This window comes from Falco biarmicus, chromosome 3 (assembly GCF_023638135.1).
Source record: "Falco biarmicus isolate bFalBia1 chromosome 3, bFalBia1.pri, whole genome shotgun sequence".
Classification (NCBI taxonomy): Eukaryota; Metazoa; Chordata; class Aves; order Falconiformes; family Falconidae; genus Falco; species Falco biarmicus.
The window spans coordinates 61120375-61143240 of record NC_079290.1 but is presented as its reverse complement, the minus strand read 5'-3'; the positions used below and the strand labels follow the sequence as shown (position 1 = coordinate 61143240).

The following is a 22866-nucleotide window of genomic DNA, read 5'->3' as shown; positions in this document are numbered from 1 at the left end:
GTGGTCGTCTTTTTTTCTAGTTCTTTACACTCTGATGGCTGTTGCAGGGGGAAGTGGTTTGCTTAGTGATTGTGAAGAATTTTTCATTTTGAGATGGAGTGTACTACAGCACAGGTATGCCGTGGCTGTGTAATTGAGGTTTTGCTAGATTGTCTTTCAAGCATCCCTGTTGTGCTTGGGAACCTGTCGCTCCGGTGTGAAACGGCATCTTTGCTAAAGTGAGTGTGAGTATGCACCTCAGTGCAGATTTACAGGAAACTGTGAGCTGCCCTTAACCTACCTTCAGTCCCTTGACTGCTTTTGTTTCCTCTCATTTAAAAATACTGATACAATATCTTCCTCTGTGTCTTCCAGGGGCAACTTGCTTAAATCAGCTTTCTCCAGCCTGGCAAACCTGAAGTGTATGAAGCTTATTTTCTTGAGGAAGTAGAAATGGTTTATGTCAGCTTATCTTTGATGTATTTTAGCAGAACTTTTTCATTTATCAGTCAGGTGCCCAATACTCTCAAGTTCAGCCTCAGGCAGGCATGTGTTTTTTTTGTGTGGCCCTCTTTTCTTGGGAAAACCGATTCCTCTGCAGTTTCTTCTCTGGTAAACAGAAAGCTGCTCTTTACTCCCCAAAGGCTTGCTTCTTGATTCCTGAGCATGGCCATGGACGCATGATACAGAACCATCTCTGTCTGCCTTGAAGCTTGGTGGGTTTGGGGTTTTTTGTTTGATTTTTAAAATATTTTTTTATTTATTTTAGGGTTGGAGTTTGTTTTGTTTTGGGTTTGGTGGGGTTTTTTTTTGTTCTGGTGTAGAGGTTTTTTTTTCTTTCCTTTTAGATTTTTCCTTTGCTTGTCCCTTTTTCTTTTCAAAATTGGCTTAAAATTTGAAGAAGTAACTATATGCCCAGGTCAGAAGTTACTGTAGTATAGGTAATATTCTCATCAGGTGTTCTCCTCCTCATGTTCTCTAAGAATTGTTCAGAAATCATGTGCAAATCTCTAGAGAACTAGGCAGGGTGCCAGCAGACTGTCAGAAAGCAGTGAGCTCTTCAGGCGGGAGGGTATCTGAGCTCTCCCTGCTGACATGGAGAACAACTAAAAGTAACTAGCCCTTTCCCAGGCCAGATGATTTCCATTTGAGAAATGCGTGTTGAAGTCCAGTTAATTTCCACATTTTTTGGAGGGTACATAAATCCCTTTGTTTTTTGCCTCAGTGACGGTTGAATTGTAGTTGGGTCACGTGTGTGATTTCTAAGGTGAATGGCATCAGCTTTTTGTTGAGACCAGAGCATGCTTCAGGTCATCTTCTAACTGTGAATGGAATGCAGTACTCGCTGGAGGAGTAGTGAGACTTAATAAATAAATAAATAAATAAAATCTTAGCGTTTGAAGTCCAGAATGAACATATCCAACCTAATTCCATTACTGTACTATCTACTTGTTCCACTAGTCCAGTAAAATGAAGCATTATATCTGATCCATTTAGGTATTTTCTAGTTATTTAAGGGTAAGACACCTTTAAGTTGAAAAAAATGAGACCGATCTTGCCGATGCTTTATTTCTCTGTTCTGTGTTTCTTCAGTACTGGTGTGGACTTGTGAATTTGAGGTAAAGTTTGAGGCTTTTCCTAAGGAAAACTGAGTGGTTTCAGTTGCAGAGTGCTTGAATTCCCCTGACATGGAACAAATAATGATCATATTGAGGGAAGAGAAGAAATAGCTGTCTTTCTCCTTTTTCCTTCACCCAGCACGTCATGGATCTGTCTGCCTCTTTTTCTGCTTCATTTGGTGATTCCCAAGAAGTGAAAGGTAAGGAAAGGTTTGCTTTATTCTCGGCATTGCCCAAGAGCACTTGATCTGAGGGATGTCGTCTCTATTGCTGAACTTTGCTAGGGAATTTTCTCATGCCAGCACTGTTAGTGGTGTTGGTAATTCAAGCTTCAACTTGTCCCTAAGGATATGGAGTTTGGCAAAATGTGTATCTCTGTTCTGAGCAGTGAAGAAAGATGTTTTTTCTGTGGGACAGTGCCTGGGAACACTGCCAAAGATCCTGGTGAATTCTCTCGTGTGTCTTCCCCAAAGAAAGATTCGAGCTTTATATCTCAATTGATTTCTGTTTTGGTCAGGATTTCTTGAGCAGAATGTGTGGTGGCTACCAAATTGTCATCTGTTGGTCCATGGTTTCCCAAAAGCAGTATCACAGCTTTACCCCCACCTTCTTGGGAGAATACCAGATCAGTCCTTCACAAGCGATTTTCACTGTTTTCCTTTCAATCTCTTCACTCACTCATCTTGGAGCTTCTTCATGGGAAATCCCTTTTTCCCCACGTCCTGGTTACAGCTCTGTCTGGCTTTCTCCCTCTTGCTGTTTTTCACAGCAGGTTTTCTGTCTTTGGTTGTTCCTGCCCAGAGAACGTCAGGATTTTGTAGGGCAGTTTCCTCACCACGCTTTCCTGCGGATGTCATGCCAATAAAAACTGGCAAATGTCTGACACCCCCTTGAGGGTAGTTTGTTTTTAAACGAGACGTGACTGATGCTTGGAAATCAGTTTTTACTCTTTTGAGTGTCCCAGATAGCTGTTGCACAAATTCCTGGCCCTGTGGACAAGATCTGAGGTTCATTAGGACTACAGAATAGCAGGTTAATTTTGGACCAGCTGAAATAAATGTTTACATGGGCTTGGCAGCAATCCTTTGCAGGTGTAGGTCTGGCTGTGATTGTTTTCATGTTCAGCCGGTGGATCATAGCCCCTCAGCTGCTTGTTACGCACTTTTTAGTGCTTGCCCCCTTTTCTCTGCACTGTCAGATGCAAGGGTTCAGAGATGGTTGATTTGAGTTGGTGGTGGTTGGGCAGAGAGGGGAGAATGGCAAAGTCTCTGCTCGGCACGCTCTGACGCTTTGATTGGGTTCCTTCCCATTGGCAGGGTCTCCTTTTGTTCCCTTGTCCTTTGTGTGGAAGCTGGTGTGCAGTGCTTATGTTTTCTGACCTCATTTCAGCCTGGGCACCGCTCTGTCTTGGTAGGATGGCAAGAGGAGGCTGAGACAGGCAGATGGGCAAAAGCTGGTTCTGTTTCATTTGTTCTGTCATGTCAGTTCTCCCCTCCCTGATACTGCTGGGAAAGGCTCGTCTTCCTAGCTGTGCTGGCGTTCAGACAACATGGAAAGTACATTTAAAGTAATTAATCTTTTCTTTATATGCAGAGTTAGGACATACCGATGGACTGCCTTAAAAATGTAACGCCATGACAGGAAAGGCCATTTAAAATGTGCATGATCTTCTTCTCCCCCTCATCCCTAAGTGCTTTCAGACTCTGCCTTTTAGTTTTACTTAACTTTTACTTTATTTTTTACTTGGATCAGAAAAGGAAGTAAAGAGCCCAAGGTAATGGGATCGATTGCTGTTGAGGTTGGACTACACCTAGCCAATTAAAATACACTTGTGATTTAGCAGAGACAAGTACAGAGATATTTAAACATCTCAGAGCCCTCTAATCATGGTCTGCTTGGAACACCCATTTCTGCAGAGGTGTAGTAAAGTTGTATGGGAAATGTTTTAAAAGCATTAACTGCAGGTTTTGAATCGTGGCTGTGAGAAGCGAAGGTACTGAGCACACTTTTCTGCATGTGTTTTAACAAGGCTACTGAGAGGAGGAGAGGTGCGCTGTTTGAACATCAAAAGAAATTTCAGTTGGTTTTAGTCAATCCGGGTTTCTTGGGTAAGTAAGAATCCCAATAAACTTGGTTTGAGTAAGGTGACAACAAGGCTGAGATGGGGCCTGGGCATTGTGTTGGTCATTTGTTTCACAGTTGTTTCTTCTGGTCTCTTGACTGAGGGCTTTTGTGTTTTGTTTTGCTTTGCTTTTTTTTAATTCACCTTCTGGATTTTTGTGCCTGACGGTGTTTTTTCCTACAAGCGGTATGGTCAGCAGAGGTGTCCTCCCCTACCTCCCTCCAGGTCCCGCACCGCGATAGAACGGGCACTGGCTCGCAGGACCGGGGTGAGGGTCTGTGTGAGGGGGGGTGCAGCAACAGGAACGTGGGACTCCCAGGCAGACCTGTTGCTTGTTGGCAAATGGCGTTCCTTGGTGCAGAAATCTTGGATGCAGTGTTCCCGCCTGTCAAATCAAAATGTTTAGGGGCTGCTGACTTCCCCAGTCGTCTTCTGAGCTGGAGCTAAGCACGGCTGTGCTGCCAGCTCCCTTCCCCCTCCGAAGGGGAGCTTCAGGCTGTGGGTGAGGGGGGCAGCATGGTGGTTCCTCTCCCAGACTGGGGAGTCCAGCAAAAAAGAGGGATTTGGGAAGGGGAAGGCCCATGCTGATGAGCCCCAGTTCGCAGTGAGCTGGTCTCTCCAGCGGCCTTGGTGCGTTCCTGTTTTGGAGGATGGAGCAGCCCTGACCTGATGGGGCAGGCCGGGGAGCTGCATATAGGGAGGAGTTGGGTGACAAGTCAGAACGACTTGAGGAGCAGCATTAGAGGTTTTAGGGTGCAGCGACCTTTAGCCTCACAGTAGAAGGGCTCTCGGCCACTTTTCTGACTCTCGTATAATCGCAGGGTACGGGCAGGGCATGGGGCCTGCCAGCAGCGCGGGCTGCTCTCGCTGCCTTCAGCAGTAACCTCACTGTATTGAGAGCTCTTGTGTTTTGCTGTTCAGACAGGGAATTTTTCAAGTGCGTGGGAGTGGGGTTGTCCGGTTAAAATCGTATGCTTTGCAACATAATCCGTTGGCAGGCCACCTCGTTCAAGCCTTTTAAGATAACAACGCAAGAAACTCCAGACAAAACACGGTAGCAGTCTGTTGCATCCAAGAGGGTCAGCAGGGAAAGTGCCAGGGCCGAGTCAGGGGCACGGAGTCTCCCAGGGGTCTGTTGTGACAGGTGTTACTTTGGGTACCCGCGTCTGTGACCGGATGGAGGAGAGCGGGGGGCTTGGGCCAAGGCTGTGCCGGGTCTCCCAGCACCAGGAAAGGCTGACAGCCATTGCCTGGTAGAGTGCAGCGCTGCCGGAGTCTGTTGTAAAGAACACTGCAGAGAACTTGTGCTGCTGGGTAGAAGCCCTGTTTGGTCTGAACGAGGCATTTTCCCCTCTGCAGATGAAACACTGTGGGTCAGAGGTGCATGCTGAAAACAGAAAACCTTGGCAATTTAAGCTTGGTGAAACCTTTTTGGCAGAGGTTCAGGTTGGTGCTTTAATGATTTTTTTTTTCTTTAATTGAAACAGAATAGTCTTACATGATCAGGTGTAAAATTCTTGGCTTCGTACATAGACTTCAAAAATTAGATTTAGCTCTATCTGACAGGACAGAGAGGTAAAAATGAATCTCTCAGTGCTAGTATTTAAATTAGCGCCTGGAGGTGGAAGCTTCCTGTACAGCAGTTCTTCATCTTCATCATGGATGATGAATTTCTGGAACACCTTATGGTTCCCTGAGAGGAGGAGAGAAAACCTTTCAGAAGGTGGCTTCTGCCTCCATCAGAATGAAGCTGAGTTGAAAACCTGGTGTGGACAACGCAGAGCCCAGGAAACATGGAAGGCCACTGGAATGCAGCAAGGTGTTGGGACACAAGCTGATGGCTTTAGACTTGTGGTAGGGGTATGATCTGAGAGGGATACTGCCCACTGTTTTTTTTCTTTTTTCTTACCAATAAATATAACACCACCACCCCTTTTTGACCGCTTGGACAGTAACAGTTCACTTCAGGCTGCTATTTTTCAGAATGGAAGGACATTATTGGGAGGAAAAAATCCCTCTTTGTATGCCAGAGGCCTGAAGTTGGTTTCTTGTACAGCTGCAGTATTTCAGTAAGCGATGAGTCCAAAAGCGGTCACATTTCCAGCTGGAAGTCACCTGCTGCTGGCCAAAACCAGGTTTGTGTCCTGATTCATGTTGGCGTTGTAGTCCCGGTGGCTTGTTTATACGGTGCTTCTTGCTCCTTTGGGTTTCTGACTGGTCTGACATCTGTTCCAGGGTTGTGTTGGAAAGGACTATAAGGACAAATAAGGTATGTAGTTGTCCCCTGTCCTGAAGTAATGCTCCGTGGTGGAAACACCTAAGATTTTCAAGAGGAAAGTGGATGGGCCACATCAAACTGTCACAAAAGTTGTCAAGAACACTAGAATAAACGTTGAAGGCCTGTTGTTTCTTCATTTTGGTTAAGGTAAGTCAGTCTGGCGTTTTGTCCAAAGGTCTGACAGAGGTGGTGTTTCTGCACTCAGCACATACAAGGTGCACGCTGTTGACTTTAAGTCAATTTCAACGATGCTTTGATAAATTGAAGATAAATTTAGATCAATTCAAGACCTCACAAAGGTGGCTTGCTGTGCCGGCGCCACGGGAGGTGATCGCTTGAGCACCGCAGCTGCAGATTTCACGGTAAGGCACTTGGGGCTGGTAAGGCAGTTTTATAAAGTGATCTGAATAACGCAGTCAAGATTATTGTATTGTAATTACTTTCCACTTTATTTGAAATTAGCTTTGGGGTTTTTGGCTAAGTATTCGCAACTGCTGCACAAAGTCTTTGAAAGCCGCATCATGGAGGTTATTGGGGCAGGAAGAGCAGCCACCTTGCCCCAGCCCCACCTGCCCCTGGGTGAGCACCTTGCCTGCAGCGCTTCTGCAAGGGGATGGTGTGTGACGCAGGGCTGGGAGGCTGTGGCCACCTGCCCCGGGACTTCCCCGAGGCTGTCTGGCTTCAGCGCTGTCAGTGGGTGTTTGATTTGGCCAGCACTGACTCACACCTAAAATTTTAACTACAGCTTGACGGGAGTTATTTTATCAATAACTGTTTATCGTTGGACATAGCATTTGAAAGAACATGAAAGAAAGTTTCAAAGAAACATCTTTCTGGTGTTTTGAAACTAAAGTTCTGGTTGTGGTTACAGTTGCTGTATTACTGCAGGAGCAGCAATTCCACCTCCATTTAAGACTTCAGTGGCAACACAGTTCAAGTGCCTTGTAAAGAACGGTGTTCATGTGTTGGAAGTAATGATGTGAACAAATAGGATGGTTTTTACCTTTGCAACTGAAATCTCTAGTAGTAATAGAGAAGCAAAGTCTCAAAATCTTTAATTTGATCCAATTAAACTTGATCTTTAGCTGAGTTACAGAAGCTGACAGTATTCTGTCAGAGGAAAGCGGTTAAGGAAGTCTGAACGCATTTTTCGTATAACTTCTCAGCTGCAGGCAGCTACCCAAGAAGAATAACTAACTATCATTTGCATTATGGAGCAGATAAATCAGAAACTACTTTCAAATGGCTGTTGAATTTATTTGTTTGATAAATACAATCCTAACAAAATAAAAGTTAACCAATATTAAGAGATTTGAAGAACATTAGAAAAACCCATGACAATTCAATAGGAATTAGTGTGAATTAAACAAAAAAAAGTTTAAATATTGCCAGCAAATATAAAATGTTTGTAACGAAGGCAAGGGAGAATGCTTTAGTTTACATTTGTCATCTGACCACATTTTCTGTGTTTATAAACTTTTTTTTCCAAATTTTAAAAAAATACTATGCTGTTTTCTATAACATATCAAAGCATTATTTGTACAAAATCAAATCATGGCCAATGATTCACAACAGTGCAATAGATAAAGAATTACAACCACATCCAACAGGTGCTGAAAATAAATATCCAGATTAAAAAATAAGATAGCCTATATGCACTCTGTGGAGTTTGCTGTCTATATATGGATTGATGGATGAGTCTTGTGAGTGTATCTGAAACATTAAATGGCCCTTAAATGCCAGTGTGGCTGGAGACTTTTAAAGGGTACAAGCAATAAACCAGATGAAACCAAAAGTAAGTCCCAGGTGGTGGCTGTTGGCTTTTTAAACAGCAAAAAAAAGAGAGGCTATTGCTGAACCCACAGTGCCTCTCATTGGCATCCTTCTTCAGGCTTGTTTCTGCAGAGAGAGATGCTATATTGCTTGGTCAGGTAGATGTCTCTTACGTGACATAACCCACCCCTGTCACTGCCTAAAGCATCCATCGGTGGATTTCTCAGAGGGACTGAAACATTCTACATGGACTAAAAAAAAAAGCTCTTGGCAATATGGCAACAGTGTGAACGCAGCCTGTCTTAAACACAGGTATGATGACGGTGGTTTATGACTAAATGGGTTACCTACATTGCTAGTACATATGAACGGCTCTTGATGAACATTTCCATCGTACAGGGACATAAATGTAAAAACTCGAGAGATGTTATTTATTCAGCACATTTCAGAACAAAAATGAAGCTTAAGGGCATGTTAGGTAAACACTATACCCCACAGTCTCCCAACGTTTCAGCCAACCCAGAATAAATTTAAAGCTCCCTTGTATATAATCTGCATCAGAAAGGTATCAAAGGCACAAGCAAGAAGTGACTAGGTTAATAAGCAGAAATAATGGTGAATGAAGATGAAGAGATTCACAAGGCAAATAATTAGTAAGTGTGGGTGGGGTGTTGTTTATTTACTGAAAATGAGATCTTCCAATTCTGCTCCAAATGAATGTATATGATGATTTTGGTTTAAAATAAAACCGTTACTGAATTACTTTAAATCACCTGAAGAAAACCAGTCTTGAAATAATCTGATACTAACTGGAAAACTTTTCTGGCCTCTCCAAACTCACCTGAGTCTGATGAGTAGAAGCCACAAGTATGAGAGACAAAAGTCTCCAGGGCTTAAAGAAAAGTTTCTTTACAGAATGTACACAGCCAGCAATAATTTGTGCAGTTTGACTCAAATTACAGTAATTTGCACAGTTCAGTTGATATTATGCATATCCAAGCAGCCTGATCAAATTGGAGTTTCTTTCCTGTCTTTACTTGGCGATGGCTTGACTTGCTGCTCCTTGCTTGCTTTTGGCTGCTCTTTGGCTGCTTTTGTCTCCAGGACACTGTCTCTTTGCTGCTGAGAAACACCCCCGCGTTTTTCTGGCTCCTCTTCTTCCTGCACCTGCTGCTCGGCTTTAGCTCGCTGCAGTAGTCGAAGCTGCACTCGCAGTTCTATGATGGCCTCTCGCTCCTCGTGAATCGCCTGGTTCAGGTGATTGTTCTTTATCTTTTAAGTAAGGAAAACAAACGTCAGGCTCCTCCTGACAAAGAGCTGCTTGTAGCTGGTGGGGGCATTTAGCATTGGACAGTGAAGCTTTGCTGTTAACCTGGACAGCAACGTGGACTTGCACACAGCGGTGATTTAAAAACAGAGCACGTGAGTTGTACCCCTCGGCAAAACTGATGCAAAACTACCCGTCTGCACATGTGCAAACATGTCTGCAGACTAAATTGAGTAACCATTAGGGAGAAGAACAGCAGCCAATAACAAGATTCAAATCTTACCTCCAGTTCCTCATTCTGTCTCTGCAAATCTTCCAGGATGACCTGCAGTTCCTCCTCATCTTCACTCTCACTTTCACTCTCAGAAGAATATTCCTCAGTTTCACTTCGGCCGTGCTGCTGGCGACTGAAAGATCAATGACAAAGTCCAATTTAAACACTTCCTCAAGTCTGCCAGAACTGTAGCAGCGTTAAAAGAGTGAACTTACATTCACTGAATAATCTGCAATGGTTGTAAAAACAGTATCAGAATTTCCTTTCAAAGCTTAATTAAATAAACCAGTTATTTCCTAGGGGGATTTTTTTTTTTTGTAGTGCAGAGGGTCTAGTTTCCTTTAGATCATAATTCCGTTGTTACGCTAAGAAAATATAGTTGCTGAGATTTCAATAAGAGGCAGCTTTCAGATGTGATGTTCATAGGGTAAGCTTTTCAGTGTAGTTTAGAGTATGATTTCAGAAAAGCCTCTATGTATTTTTAATGAGAATGCTCTCCTGCTGGGGGCTGTGGTGCCAGTAGTTTCTCTTTTACCTTTGTATTTCAGCTATTTCTGCTCGAAGGCGATCTATTTCTTCCTTCTCTGAGGCAATCTGTCTCCGCAGAAACTGCTCCATGGCCAGCAGTTCTTCTTGTTCTGTTAAAATCTCATTCTCCTGCAACGATCAATTAGTTCACTTAAAGCCCAGACTTTATTTTCTACAGGAACATAAATATGAGACTGTGCTCTTCTCTGGCATACTTTCAGTAGAAGTGGTTAGCATGCCTGCTTTGAAATCCGATTCATCGAGACCACAAAGCAAATATATGTTCAAAATCAACAATGGTGTGTCATCGCATCGCCACAAGTATTCAGTACAGCGATAGTCTTGGGGATTCAGAACAGACAAATTCTGCAGGCCTGGCTGCCTGTTTTTTCCTTAAATCACAGGAGGGGAAAGCTCTGGCTAACCAGTAAAATAACTAGAAAAACTGAATTCTAAAATACTTCTTTGAAGATGAATATAAGGAGGAAAGTACACTGGGAAGAAGATCAAAGCTACTGAGGGAAGCAAAGGAAGGTAAAAAAAAGCCAGAGCAGTGCCTTACTTCCTTTGATCAGCAGGACAGTAGTAAGTAGTTAACAGTATTAGAACTGGTTAGATCTGGAAGTGCTTTCTAAGTACATTAACACCACAGAGGCTACTTTTTCTTTTTTTGCACAGGGTCTCTTTTCTGCCGTCAACAAGTCTACTCAGCTTGGGGTTCTCTCCTGCAGGCAGCATTCCTTCCCTGATTTATTTACCATTAGAACAAAGTCTTGTATTTTAATGGACAGAGAGACCCCCTTTAAGCCTTCCATTCCCACTGCATTAGAAGGAACAGAGAAGTGTTTACTATTTCTGAAAGATACAGAACAAGAAATAGCAGCAGACAAACAGGAAGGTGCCTGCCATCTACCTGTGCAAGTAGAATATTTATAACTTCTTCATTCTCATTCATTTCTTCTTTGGAGACATCCTCCTTTGAAAGGCTAGCAATTTCTTGTGCAATCTTTGTTTCACACTCCTGCCAGAGAAAGGGAACAACTTTCAAAAGGACAGCTTCCCTGGTCACTATCTACTGTAGAAATTTTTTTTTTTTAATATATATAATGTATTATTTTCCAAATTCAGAATCACCATCTCAGTTGTCTTGAAAGGTTTCAGCAAGGTCTGTCCCTTCTCTGGGACATGAGACAGTTTGGGAAAAAAAAATGCTTCTGAAGTTTGGTAACCTTGAGTCTTCCAGTAATTCCTCTTGGTACTCCAGGACATTGTTTTAAGCATATAATGAATACGTGCTCTGTGAAACATGAATTTTTTAATGATATGCTGGGCTTTTTTTTTTTTTTTTTTTTCGTAAACAGCTGTGAAGCACTGAAGATCTTGCTGTCCCTAGGGAGAGCCTGCTGACCAAAAAACGCAGTACAAAGATTGAAATGTGGTTTAACCTAACTGGGTGCCTTTGCATCATTGCAAATTAGGGATCTGTGATTTGGATGTTTGGCCAATAAACAGAAAAGTTACCCACCTGTCTCTTAGCTTCTCTTAGTTTCCTCTTAAGAGCTGTTAAAATTCTTTGCACCTCCCAGAGTCTCTCTTCTTTGGATAAGTCTTTTATCCCTGCCTGCAAGTCTCTGTGTAAACAGTTCAGTAGGAACTCCTAGAAATATTGCCAAAGTAATTAGTGTCTTTAAGGTATCATAGCAGGGCAGACAAAATAGCTTTTTGGCTTTGTGGCAACAGGCTTAAGAGTCCTGGTTTTCAAAGCTTGATGTCTAACAACACGTATTAACATACATTCAGCACATGATCTAGATGTTCTTAACACGTTCTCCTAGCCTCCCTCCCACAATAAAAGTCTTGAAGGACAGAGCAACACAATGCACGACAGACACGGCTATAATCACCGCAATACTCTAACAACTTTAAACCCATGAAACAGGTAAGAATATCACCAATCTCTTTCCAGTGGTCTCCGCTGACAGGATAATTGTGATAGAATTAAAGAATAGGTTAGAAGTTTATGAGAATTCACTACCAAATATACGCAAGCCAGCACAACGAGAAACAGAAAAACACTAAAGTAACTGCCAACCTGTCGCCTGATTTCTTCTTTGATGCTTTCTTGTGTTTCTGGAAGTGCTGGCATTGTTGCCATATTTGACCAGCGAAGAGGTTTTGTCACCTGCTTTAGGGTCACATTCCCAAAGAACTCTTGAACATGTGTAAAAAACACATACAGGACACGGTTGCTGATCTGCAAAGAAAGGACAGACAAGATATTGGTTAAGATAATTTATTCATATCACGTGTATCTGTGAAGCACAGTATCTTTCTTCACAAACAGAACAGCCTTTACTATGCCTTTCTGAGTGTTTGTCCTAAGAGGTTAAAAGCTAGATTAAAAATGATGCTTTCAATGACCCAGCGCTGGGCTCAAGGAATCACTTCAGTCTCTCTCACCTGTGTATCTGAGGCATCTTCACATGTCTTAATTTCCATCACTGGTAGATACAGAAATGTATTAAATCTTTCTTTTTACTCACGTAAAGGTAGTGACAGCAACAGGTAAGATGGGACATCAACCATACTGTGCTGTGGCCGGTTGCTGGCCACCTTCTCTCTCCTCCCCCTACCTGAAAGTCTATAACTTCTCTCTCAAATAATTTAGTACGGTTGAAAAAAGTAGTTCGAAAGGACCTGCTACTGTATTCCTTGTTTTAACACGAGACAGAAGCAAGTATTTATTTTGATACTACTCCTTCCATTAAATTTCAAAAATTTGTCCCGAAAGGAAGATCAGAGTTCTGTCACTACCTACTTTTTAACTGCTAAAAATCTACTTAACAAGACATGATTTGGCTTGCATTGTTTTATATTAATTGTTACTTTTTTTGATAACTAGAAAGTGTCTGACACAGCAAAACAGCCAAGAATGATACCCAGCCCTTTTGCTACTGGGCCTCCACGTAGACTCTTAATTATAAAGCCTAGCTTTTCTAAAGTGTGGGTTTTCTTCTAGAAGACCTACACACAAATAATGCCACATTTCCATTACACACAGGGCTAATTCTGAGCTGTATTTAAATTAAGTATTTCTAAGATGTTTATTAAGGAATTAATTAATCCAGAAACCACACCATCTTACTGGAAAACAAGTCAGTTGTTTTTCCCCAGACATTTGACTGCAGACACCAAAGCCATTATACTGAAGTCCTTACTGCACCAGGAAGATCCATTTGTATGACAGGGTTGTACACTGGACATGGCTTGATATTAAAATTAAGCAACAATATAAATATAGTCTTCACTAAATTATCACTGAATCAAAAGCCCACAGAAACTGTGTATCTGCATGAATTATTGGATGAATACTTCTGTTCACAACTGCATTAAAACCCTGAGAACAGTCTTTGTAATACTCTCATCATAAATCAAATTTCAGACCCATAGCATGCAAGCTCACATTTAAGAAAGTCTTTTCTTCCTCCCTTCCCAGCACTTTAGGTTCTGAGGTATAAAGAGAAGCTGTAATTTAGCTTAACTGTATCAGACAATACCCGATTCCCACCTGCAAGAGAATTCCTACAAAGAAGTCTTTCTTGGGCTGTAGTTCTGCTCTGACCCTTGCAGCGTAGTGCACGTACCTGGACAGTAGGGCTGAGCACTATAGAAATATTCTGGATGTTCATTTTTGTTTCCAGTTCCTTTGCAATAACATGGTCCATATGCACAATCAGCCAAGAAATTAGGAGGTGGTTACACTCGGGCAACTCTTTCAGCAACCTCTGGCACTCCTGAACTTTCTCAGCTTCTGTGCTCTTCCCACAAGCATCTTCAAAGCGGGGCATTAGCTCTTTGGTAAGCAAATTTTCAGGCAGTTCTCGTAGGTACTGTTTCAGCAAGCTGGCTACTGTATTGGGCTCATATTCTTCCAGGTTGGGAGATTCTTCTCGATCATAGGCTGCTTTTAGCTCATCAACTTTTGATTTTATTCCTTAAAATATTTAGATCAAGAATTAAGAGAAATCTTCAATTGTAAATGTGTAATAAACTTTTTTTTTTTGAGATGCATTTACTTCACCTCTCCTTACAATTTAAATTAATTGAAGAATACCTTTTAAAAGTTACCCACATGTAACAAAGTTAAAATCATGACTCAAATTACGCGATCACTGCTTCTAAAAGCACTGACTACTACTGTGAAGCAAAAACAGCACTGCTGAAGCTCTGAGTCCAAACTGGTGCCAGCATTCCCTTCCCTATTCAAGGAACATAAAATAGGGTGGAAGGGTAGGGGAACGTAAGATCAGCTGTGTATCGGCATTCAGCATCTTTCTGGCTGTTCAATTATATAGCCCTACACCAAGTAGCAAATATGTCATCAGCTCAAATACTGTGCAACATGTTCCACCTATAACAGCTTTCCTCTGTCAAAACAAACCCCACACTTCTTAGTTTCCAGATTTCCAGCTGGCCCTCCTCAGTGGAAGAATCCCACACAGGATTCTTGATTTGAGGCACTGCATGAATAAAAGTGTGTTCACATAATTACTTAACCCAGCCAAGATGTTCCGTAAGATGGTTTTATAAACTCAGTGACATTCCAATCTTCCCAAACTCAGGGAATTTTCATTCTTCAAGCTCAAATACCCACGTGAGTTACACCAACTTAATGCAGTGCCATGGCTTGGCTCATACACAATAAATATGAAGTCAGCCCATGGTAAATGCTGGGTAAAATATGCTCAGTTTCATGTCCAAATAAGTTAGTTGGTCACCACAACAGCTGGTAGGTTGTTAAGCCACTGCAATTGTCTCTCTGAGCTCCCAATTTAAACCATGTCACACACACAAGAGGGTGCTATTGCACTGGAGAACACCTAGAAAGTACAAACGCCAAAAGTGATTGAGGGAAAACACACCGCCTTCCGTGAAAATTCCCAACACACTGTATCTTGAAAAAATACACAACCAGAATGTTCCAATAGGCAAGATGAAAAAACTGTTTCAGCTGCTGCAGTATTTATGCATGCCTACCAAATACCATGCAGATCAACAGCATGAAGGCAGCTTAATGAAGCTTTTAAAATCGTTTGATTACTGTTTTACAGAGCTAGGCAACTTGCTTCAAATGCTTTCCCTCAAATTCCTTTTCTCACTTGTTCTTGCTCCCTTAAACATACCCACAGAAGTACTTACACAAGTTATATATTGCAGGTGCGGTCCACAAATAAAGGGACTGTTTTGTTTCATGTGACTAAAACTGATGTTTCATTTACGTTAGCTGGTGTTATGCAACTACCATGGTTAATTAGCCTGCTGTTGCTAATCTTAAACAGTGAAATTTGTATTTTCTGCTTATTAAGTGCATTAGCTCGAAGAAAACAAATTTTTAAGAAAAAAAAATCACATAATGGAATTAACTGGAATAAGCAACTTAGGGGGAAGCTTAAGTAATAAAAATCGTATCTTTGCTTTTGCAGTCAACTAGCACTGTATTTCTAATGCAGAAGTAAAAAAACACAAGCTGGACATACTAACACATTTTATTCATCCTTGCCATCCTATCACAAATGGCCAAAACAAGTGTATTTTTACTGCCATTAAGCAGAACCACCATATTAGCAATTTTTCTGGTACTTCAGACTTACGGGTTTAACTTTAGCTACCAGATTATCTTTTGGATAATTAAAATTAATGCAGCTATAAACAGAGTCTCTATGTGATGAAAATGCTAAACAATATGAAAATTGCAAGTAAAGACCTTAGGAACCTGCATGTCAGTGTGCCCAGAGTACCTGAAACTCTGTAGATGCCTTCACATTTCATGCCATACTTCTCTACGTAATCTATACATTCACGGAAAACTGCTGGCAGGCGGATGCCATCGTACATCATGGTCCTGTCTACTGCATCAGACAAAGGAATGCCAAACACGGGTCTATGACTTGGAACATCCACTTGAGGTATCTCTGTCTCCTGAATTGGCTTTTTCTTTTTCTTCTTCTCTTTCCACTGTTTTACAACATCTGCTGCAGTTAAGTCTTTTGACTTCTTCTCCTTATGTTTGTCTTCCTTGTGTTTTTCATCTTTGGGTTTCTCTTTTATTTTAAAATCCTTTTCCTTTTTTTTGGAAAAGCTGGGTTTCTTGAAGACATGTATTCCCTTGGACCGCTTTAACTTTGAAGGACTTTCAGCTTCGTCACCAGAACTGTCCTCTTGAAATGCAGCATAACCTTCCGCTATTAGGCAAAGGAGGAGAAGGCAAGAGGACAGCTGTAAGCCTGTTTAGTTTCTAGACAGCATATTATAACAAGGAGAGAACAAGAAGTAGTATGTAAGGAGCAGAGAGAAGAAGCAACACAAATAAAAAATAGTGCCTGCCTGACTCTTCAGAAGATTTTATTTACACAATTAAGTCGACAAGGATTAAATCAAGGTTGTATAACCACACCAAAGATAAGCCACACAGCTCCTGAACGATCTAAACAATTAATTCTTTATATACTTACTCATAATGGCAATGTCCATCTTATGGGCTAGTTTCCCATCTAACAGTCAAGGAAATGCAAAATAAAAACAACTGTCTGGCAACTTCTCTATGTTCCTGTAATCAACAGTATAAGAGTCGCTGTTAAGGATCATCTACTGCACACAAGTTAAGTCCAACAAACTTCTATTAAGAACAAACTAAATTTCAGCCACTTAACTCCCCAATCCCTTTCCAGAATATTACAAATTTTAAGGTAAGTATGAAGTTAATAAAGTTTCAGCCTCAAATATAATACAGGGGGAAAAAAGGCCAAGCACACTTACTTTTCCTTTAGACGAATAAAACAATTCCAGTACCACTAGCACAATACCTGTCAGCAAAGGCGTGTATTTGCCTTAAAAAGCTTATGTGAAAGCTTCAAACAAGTCCATGGATGGAGTGCACCGTTTCAGCAGCAAAACACCAAGTGCTGACTAAAACATGCACCAAGTGCTTTTATTAACTATGCCTCTGCAGCTAGCCCTGCCTATCCTTCAGGCAAGAACAAGAACATCTTTAAAGGTGGGTTACAAAAAAACCCACACCAACAAAAAACAACCCACATCCAAACCCAACAACAAGTCAATTCATTGTGATTTTACCTGAAACCTGGCCAACAAAGATGACATTTTACATGCCATTTGCACCAGTCAGGTCCCCCAAGGCAGTGGGCAGCAAGCTCTTGATCCTTTGAGGCTCTTCCACTACCTACAGGCAGTGCCTCTGCCCAAGTGAGAAAGCATGCCGACAGCCAAGTGATCTTCTGGAGCGAATAGTTTTGGGTGGTAGAAAATTACTCCCTTAGATTACAAGGGAGAGCATCGCAGATGAGATTAGAGGCTGTAATTTTTACAGGTGAAAGATCTTATGCAAAAGAACAAGGGGACATTCAGTCTTTTGTTCTTCCAACCATGAACTATACTAAGCTGCAGAGTTTCTCAGCATTATTTCAGCACATCCAAGGAGCTGTCTGTATTTTGAAGCCTCTGTGGCTGCTCTGTAGAAGACTGCTTTTAATAGTCAAATAAATACAAGAAATGTATTAAAGCATGGAACTGGCATAAAGTAACGAAAATGGTTTGACCACGTCACCCTTCCTATCACAGACTCTTCCCTAGGACTACCAAACATGCACCGTTCATAGAAGACAGCGAAAGACCGTAGCACTGTTCCTGTCCAAGTGAATTTTAATATAAAAATGCAAAAATTAACTGGAGGACAACCAGCAACCGGGTCTCATCCTCCCAGCTTACCGGCTACACTATCGTTCACTCTTTTTATAACCTAAATGGGCAAGGAAACCTGCAGCACATAAACTAAGGATTCAGATCTCACTCCGATACAGGAAGACCTGCTGGTGCGCCAGCCACAGGACGACGGAGGAGCACACACCACCACCGTGTTCTGTGAGAACGAGGTGGGGCTGGCACCGAGCTTCAAGATGGGCTTCACAGGTGTAACTTCCAAACAGAATGGCAGACCCTCACCAGCCAGAGCCCAGGCCAGCCTGCCCTCGATCTGTCCTGCTGGGCAGCTGTAACAGCTCCCAGCCGAACAGCGCAGGGTTCCCCCCCACCCATGGAAAAGCATTCGCATGTCCCCTGGGTCAGCACAGGGGACCCAAGCTTGGAGGTCAGTGCCACCAGCAAAGCACCTGCCTTGCATGTCTCAATACTCCACGTTGCAACACAAACCTCGGTGCCTTTCTACATCTGTGGTAACGTGACACCAGCAACAGCACATTACTGAAACTGGTATTTCTTGACTTCGTGAGAAGACATGAAGGAGCAAGTTAAATACAAACCCAGCCTACGTTAATTTGTCTCAGTGACGTTAAGTCAACAAAGTTTAGAAATATATACTAATTACAGATTCACTGAGAATCTCCCACCCATACCAAGATAGGATTTGCATCTCTCTCACAGTAGCCTCATTTTCTTTACCATACTTCTAGGAATAAAATTACTGTATCCCTTTCACCGGTGATACAATATATTGAAACATATACAACCTAAATTCATACAGAACACAAATTATCAAAAGCACTTGACAGATCAGGTAATTTTAATGTGGAAAGAAGTATTACCTACAGTTAGTAAACTGGTATCTCTATCCACTGTTTCCTTAAGACTTCTAGTACTAATAGTCTTTTCCCCCATCACTAATGTATGTCAATGAAGTTTTCCTGCACCTATATGAGACTAGTACTGATTTAATAAATACTCCAGTTCCACCACCGCAACAACTGGACTATCTGCCAGTTCCATGCTCGGACATTGTTAGACCTCCCCACAAGCATGCCTTAACTGCAGTTATTTTAGATGTGATGCTGCAAATGTAGCCCTTATCTTACTGAAAATTATGGAAACTTCTTTCAAAAATAATTTTAAAAAATTCCAGCATTACTCTGGAAAAATCTAACTTACAGGCTTAAAAGCTTTGTTGTGCAGCGAGGCCACTGTTTCTATCAGTCTGCATCCTTGGGAACACTTCTCCTGCACTCCTACAATGAAGCTATAAATGCGTAATATAGTATTTATTGTTAACACAAAGCGTTGTATTATGTAGAGTTGCCGCTTATCAAACCTAAAAGATACATTTTGACAGCAAGTCTCTAATGAGTTTTTAAGTCATTTATACCTCTATACCTAATTTTGGCTCACTGGGGAAATCTGCATGCATCTGTAATTAATTCACTGAAAGAAAACATGGATTGCTTTAATATATGGAAGAATTAGTAGGTCAAATACGACTATATGGACCGATGTGCAATGCTAGCATTAGTTGTCTAATTTCAATTTGTCAGAGGGATTGCCATCAGCTTGTATACCATTTCTAAATAAAACAGTAAGACACACAGGGATGCAGAATGAGCTTGGGTAGATGGCTTCTGTTTTCTCTCCTCACCCACAAAATGTATTGTTGTTATTAACAGAAACTTCAAACTTACAGGCACTACCAACGCTTACTATCCAACTTTCATTTAGACCAGTTTGCTTTTAATATACGTTCAACTCGCTGATGTCAGCACAGCACTCCCAAACAAATTCTGCATTCAGATTAGCCCACAGTGCTATGCAAGGAGAGCAAATTAAGTTGAAATATGAATTTTGCCTTGCTTTATTTTGATTTAAGATAATTACTGGCATTGAAAGGTAGACTTTTAAACTGTTTGCAAATGGTACTTTGCTAAGTCAGCAGAATAGGATGTAGCAACACAGAAAGATAAACCTTGGTATGAAGAGCCTTTAATTTATCACGGGTTGAAAATTCTACTAACTTCTTATTCTGTAGATCTGGAAACTGTATTCAGAGTTTCCCTACACACCAGATCAGTAAAAATAATGTTTTGGCTGCAACAGCAGCTACTTGATTATCTTCTAGGATGGCAATGGCCTCCTTACAGTTTCTGACAGACTCCTAGAGATGTGCAGTATCCACTCCTACTGTAGAATCCATCTCCATTAGCACTCTGCGCAGAACTGAAGGATCATAAGCACAGAGACAACTTACAATGTCATCGCTCTACCTGGAACAGCTGGGAATATCGTTAGAGCTTTTGTATGGTTGCTGCATGTCCATATTCATGAGCAGAAATTATTTTGGAGAAAAATCCCTTAAGATGACAGGGGAGAATAGGCTGGCTCTTCCACCTGGTAGTACCTGGCGGAGAGCTGCAGATCACTAGAACCTCAACTCAGCAACTCAGAGGAAGAAGGTTAACACCCCATTTGGACCAAAGATTGTTCAGAGCAGGTCACCATTTAACAGCTGGAATACTTCAGCCCTCATCTACATCAACAGGACCCTCTGCCCAATACAACAGGAATTTGACCTTCAAAAATATTTCCTGAAAATTTCAGACGAGTTCATACCCATGATATTACTGTCCTTTCACAAGATAGCTTTGTTTACAATTCAACCACTTCTCCATTTTCCTAAGAATTATAAAAAGAAAAATTATTCTAAACAAAAAAATCCTAGCTGCATACTGAACCCATCCTGCCCAACGGAATCAATCTTCCAAGTAAAATGAATAAGCAGAGTAAGATCTACCACATACGGACTCTCTATCTACAGAGGTTTTAATGGATAGAATAGCTTTTTCCTCAAGTATTTCTTATAACCTTTTTCTTTTTCAAGGAACTGCATATTTTGTGACTTTATCAACATGTGATTACTGACAGGTGGTTAAACATTAATTTTTAAAAATCAATTATACTGGCCACGGTCTCATATAAACCATTACTGTTTAAAAAAAGATCTATTTTTGCTCTCCTGCTGTCCATGGAAGAATTTGTACTGTGGCAAGGGACATTTTGAGTCAGGGAACAGATCTGAGTTAAAACTATTGAAGTAAAAAGAAAATTTTAATCCCTACTAAGTCCCCTGATCTAACTCACTCTGCAGCTAACCAACACTCAGTCTATCACAGAGGAATGGAGAGCAGAAATTAGTCGCTGAAAAGTTTTTCCAGCAGCTGACAGGCCACACAAAACAACAACATTACATTTAATTTTCTATCGTCTCCAAAACATTTTTAGGACTCTTTCCCCAGAATAAATGTTATGCATTATTAGGTTATTGCCATTAACACGGAAAATATTGAATCATTGTATTAACCACACAGGAAAAAAGGTCCCTTGCTAGCACACAAAGATGCTTTTTTTGATATAGATAATAATACTGAAGCTAAGTGCATTTCTCACGCAAACAGGATTTATCTGAAAAAAACTGAAATGAGTAATCTTGGGATATTTATCCTTCCTGTCTCCACATACCCTCCTGCTCTTCAAGCATTTCTGAAGTTTACATTTAAAGTATTATCAAAATACCCCCAAATCATTGTAGGACTAAAGTTATACACAGTTTCAGTAGTTTGGATGACCTTATCATTAATTCACTAATATTTTAAGTTCAACAAACATTCACTCTGTCGTAATTTAATGTCAGCACTTGTCTTTCTCTCATTGAAATGTTCAATGGTATTTGTTGAAACTTCAAACTACATGACCACAGCAGGTTGTCCATTGTCCAAAATCAAAGCAGGGAGCCAGAAAGGTGAAAAGAAACAATCTGAACATGCAACAGAATTTAAAAGATGGAAGAAACTGAAGAATCAAAAGAATGAAAAGCAAAGTTGGAAGGGGAACTCTTAAAAATCAACCGTGTTAGGAAAGTGTAAAGAACCTTTGTCATTTACATAAGTAGTCTGTTCAGGGCATACTTACGATAACAACCGTTCATGGACTGTATGAGATGTACTGAAAGCTTTGTATGTTAACTTACACTTACATCTGACTGGCAATTATATGACATACTTATATTAAGACTGAGAAATTATGAATGCTTTTTACATTACAGCTGCAAGAGAATTTGATTTTTCCTAATTTTTGCATGTTTGTGTTTTTGAGGATTTTTCATACATTTCAAGCTTCTTCTAAGTCACAAAAATTGCTTTACATCAGCTATAAAACGTGTTGTAAACCTTGCAGAAGAAAGCAGTTACAGTGCTAGTGTGCACAGACCTGCATGTATTTGCTGAAGAAGCATTTTTCCTCTTCAGCCTTCAGTTAGACTACCACCATGAGACATGCTGAATTACACCATAAAGAAACCCCCACTACGTATAATGCTGACCTCTAGCAATTCCAAATTTAGAGGTGTCTGATGCAGAGTTGTAACAGAAAGCCGATTTGCAAGAACAACTACTAATAGCCTGAATTTAGACCTATCCAATCAATACCAAATTTTCACCACCGATCCAATAATCTGTATTAAGTTGTCACTTTTCTTAAAACCTGTAGGAATTTAAACTGTTGGTTTTAACTTGAGAATAATATATTTTTGAGTTACAGTATTCCTTAGGCACAAAGCCTTTAGATAAAATAATAGTCCTTCTAAACTGTGGGAGAAACAATGCCTGCGTTCCAGGAAACTGGTTTGATTAAAAGCAGTGCAGTGACAGTAAATTCTTAAAAAGTAATTATTCAAATACGTGCATGCACATTACAAATAGTCACCATATTCATTCTGACAGAATACTGTGTGCTGATCTTCCAAATTTCACATGTAAGAAGAAGCCAGGGTACACTGGCACCCAGAGCTTCCAGGCAAAAAACAAGAGTCATTGTAAAAGAGGAACGTTATTTCAACATTTTGCTAAAACAATGTCAGTTAAAAAAGTACTAGCATTTGGGCTGTGATATTTAGGTTTCAGAGACCTGCACAGTAAGGATCTTTCCGGTACTGAGAGTGCTCACTATCAGCTTAGTATTTTCAAGTACTTTTTTCTTTCAGAATATGTAGAAAAATTCTATCGAATAAAAACTCTCATGTTTCTAAAATCTTCTGCACAAATCTAAAGACAGGAAGTAAGATTGATCTTCTGTTGATCTGGAGGAACAGTGCACTTTTCAAATGAAAACTTCCATTCTGGACACTGGTACACTGAGAAAGGATGGGTTCTATAGCCAAAGCTTTACTCTCCTCTA

At 40.9% G+C, this 22866-nt stretch overlaps 1 protein-coding gene across 2 annotated transcripts in view; it reads right to left on the bottom strand.

The window, feature by feature from the left end:
- Nucleotides 1–7231: 7231 nt before the first annotated feature.
- RALBP1 (ralA binding protein 1) overlaps nt 7232–22866 on the bottom strand; it is a 34692-nt gene continuing 19057 nt past the window's right edge. The window contains exons 2-10 of one of the 2 annotated variants that reach the window (XM_056333609.1): nt 16353–16447; nt 15639–16082; nt 13485–13834; nt 11933–12094; nt 11366–11497; nt 10754–10861; nt 9848–9969; nt 9322–9445; nt 7232–9043 (exon numbers count right to left, since the gene is read on the bottom strand). In XM_056333609.1, coding sequence (XP_056189584.1) covers nt 8780–9043; nt 9322–9445; nt 9848–9969; nt 10754–10861; nt 11366–11497; nt 11933–12094; nt 13485–13834; nt 15639–16082; nt 16353–16371 — 1725 coding nt within the window. In that variant the 5' untranslated portion in view covers nt 16372–16447 and the 3' untranslated portion in view covers nt 7232–8779. The remainder of the gene's footprint in view (nt 9044–9321; nt 9446–9847; nt 9970–10753; nt 10862–11365; nt 11498–11932; nt 12095–13484; nt 13835–15638; nt 16083–16352; nt 16448–22866) is intronic. The other variant, XM_056333608.1, reaches the window with a different exon arrangement.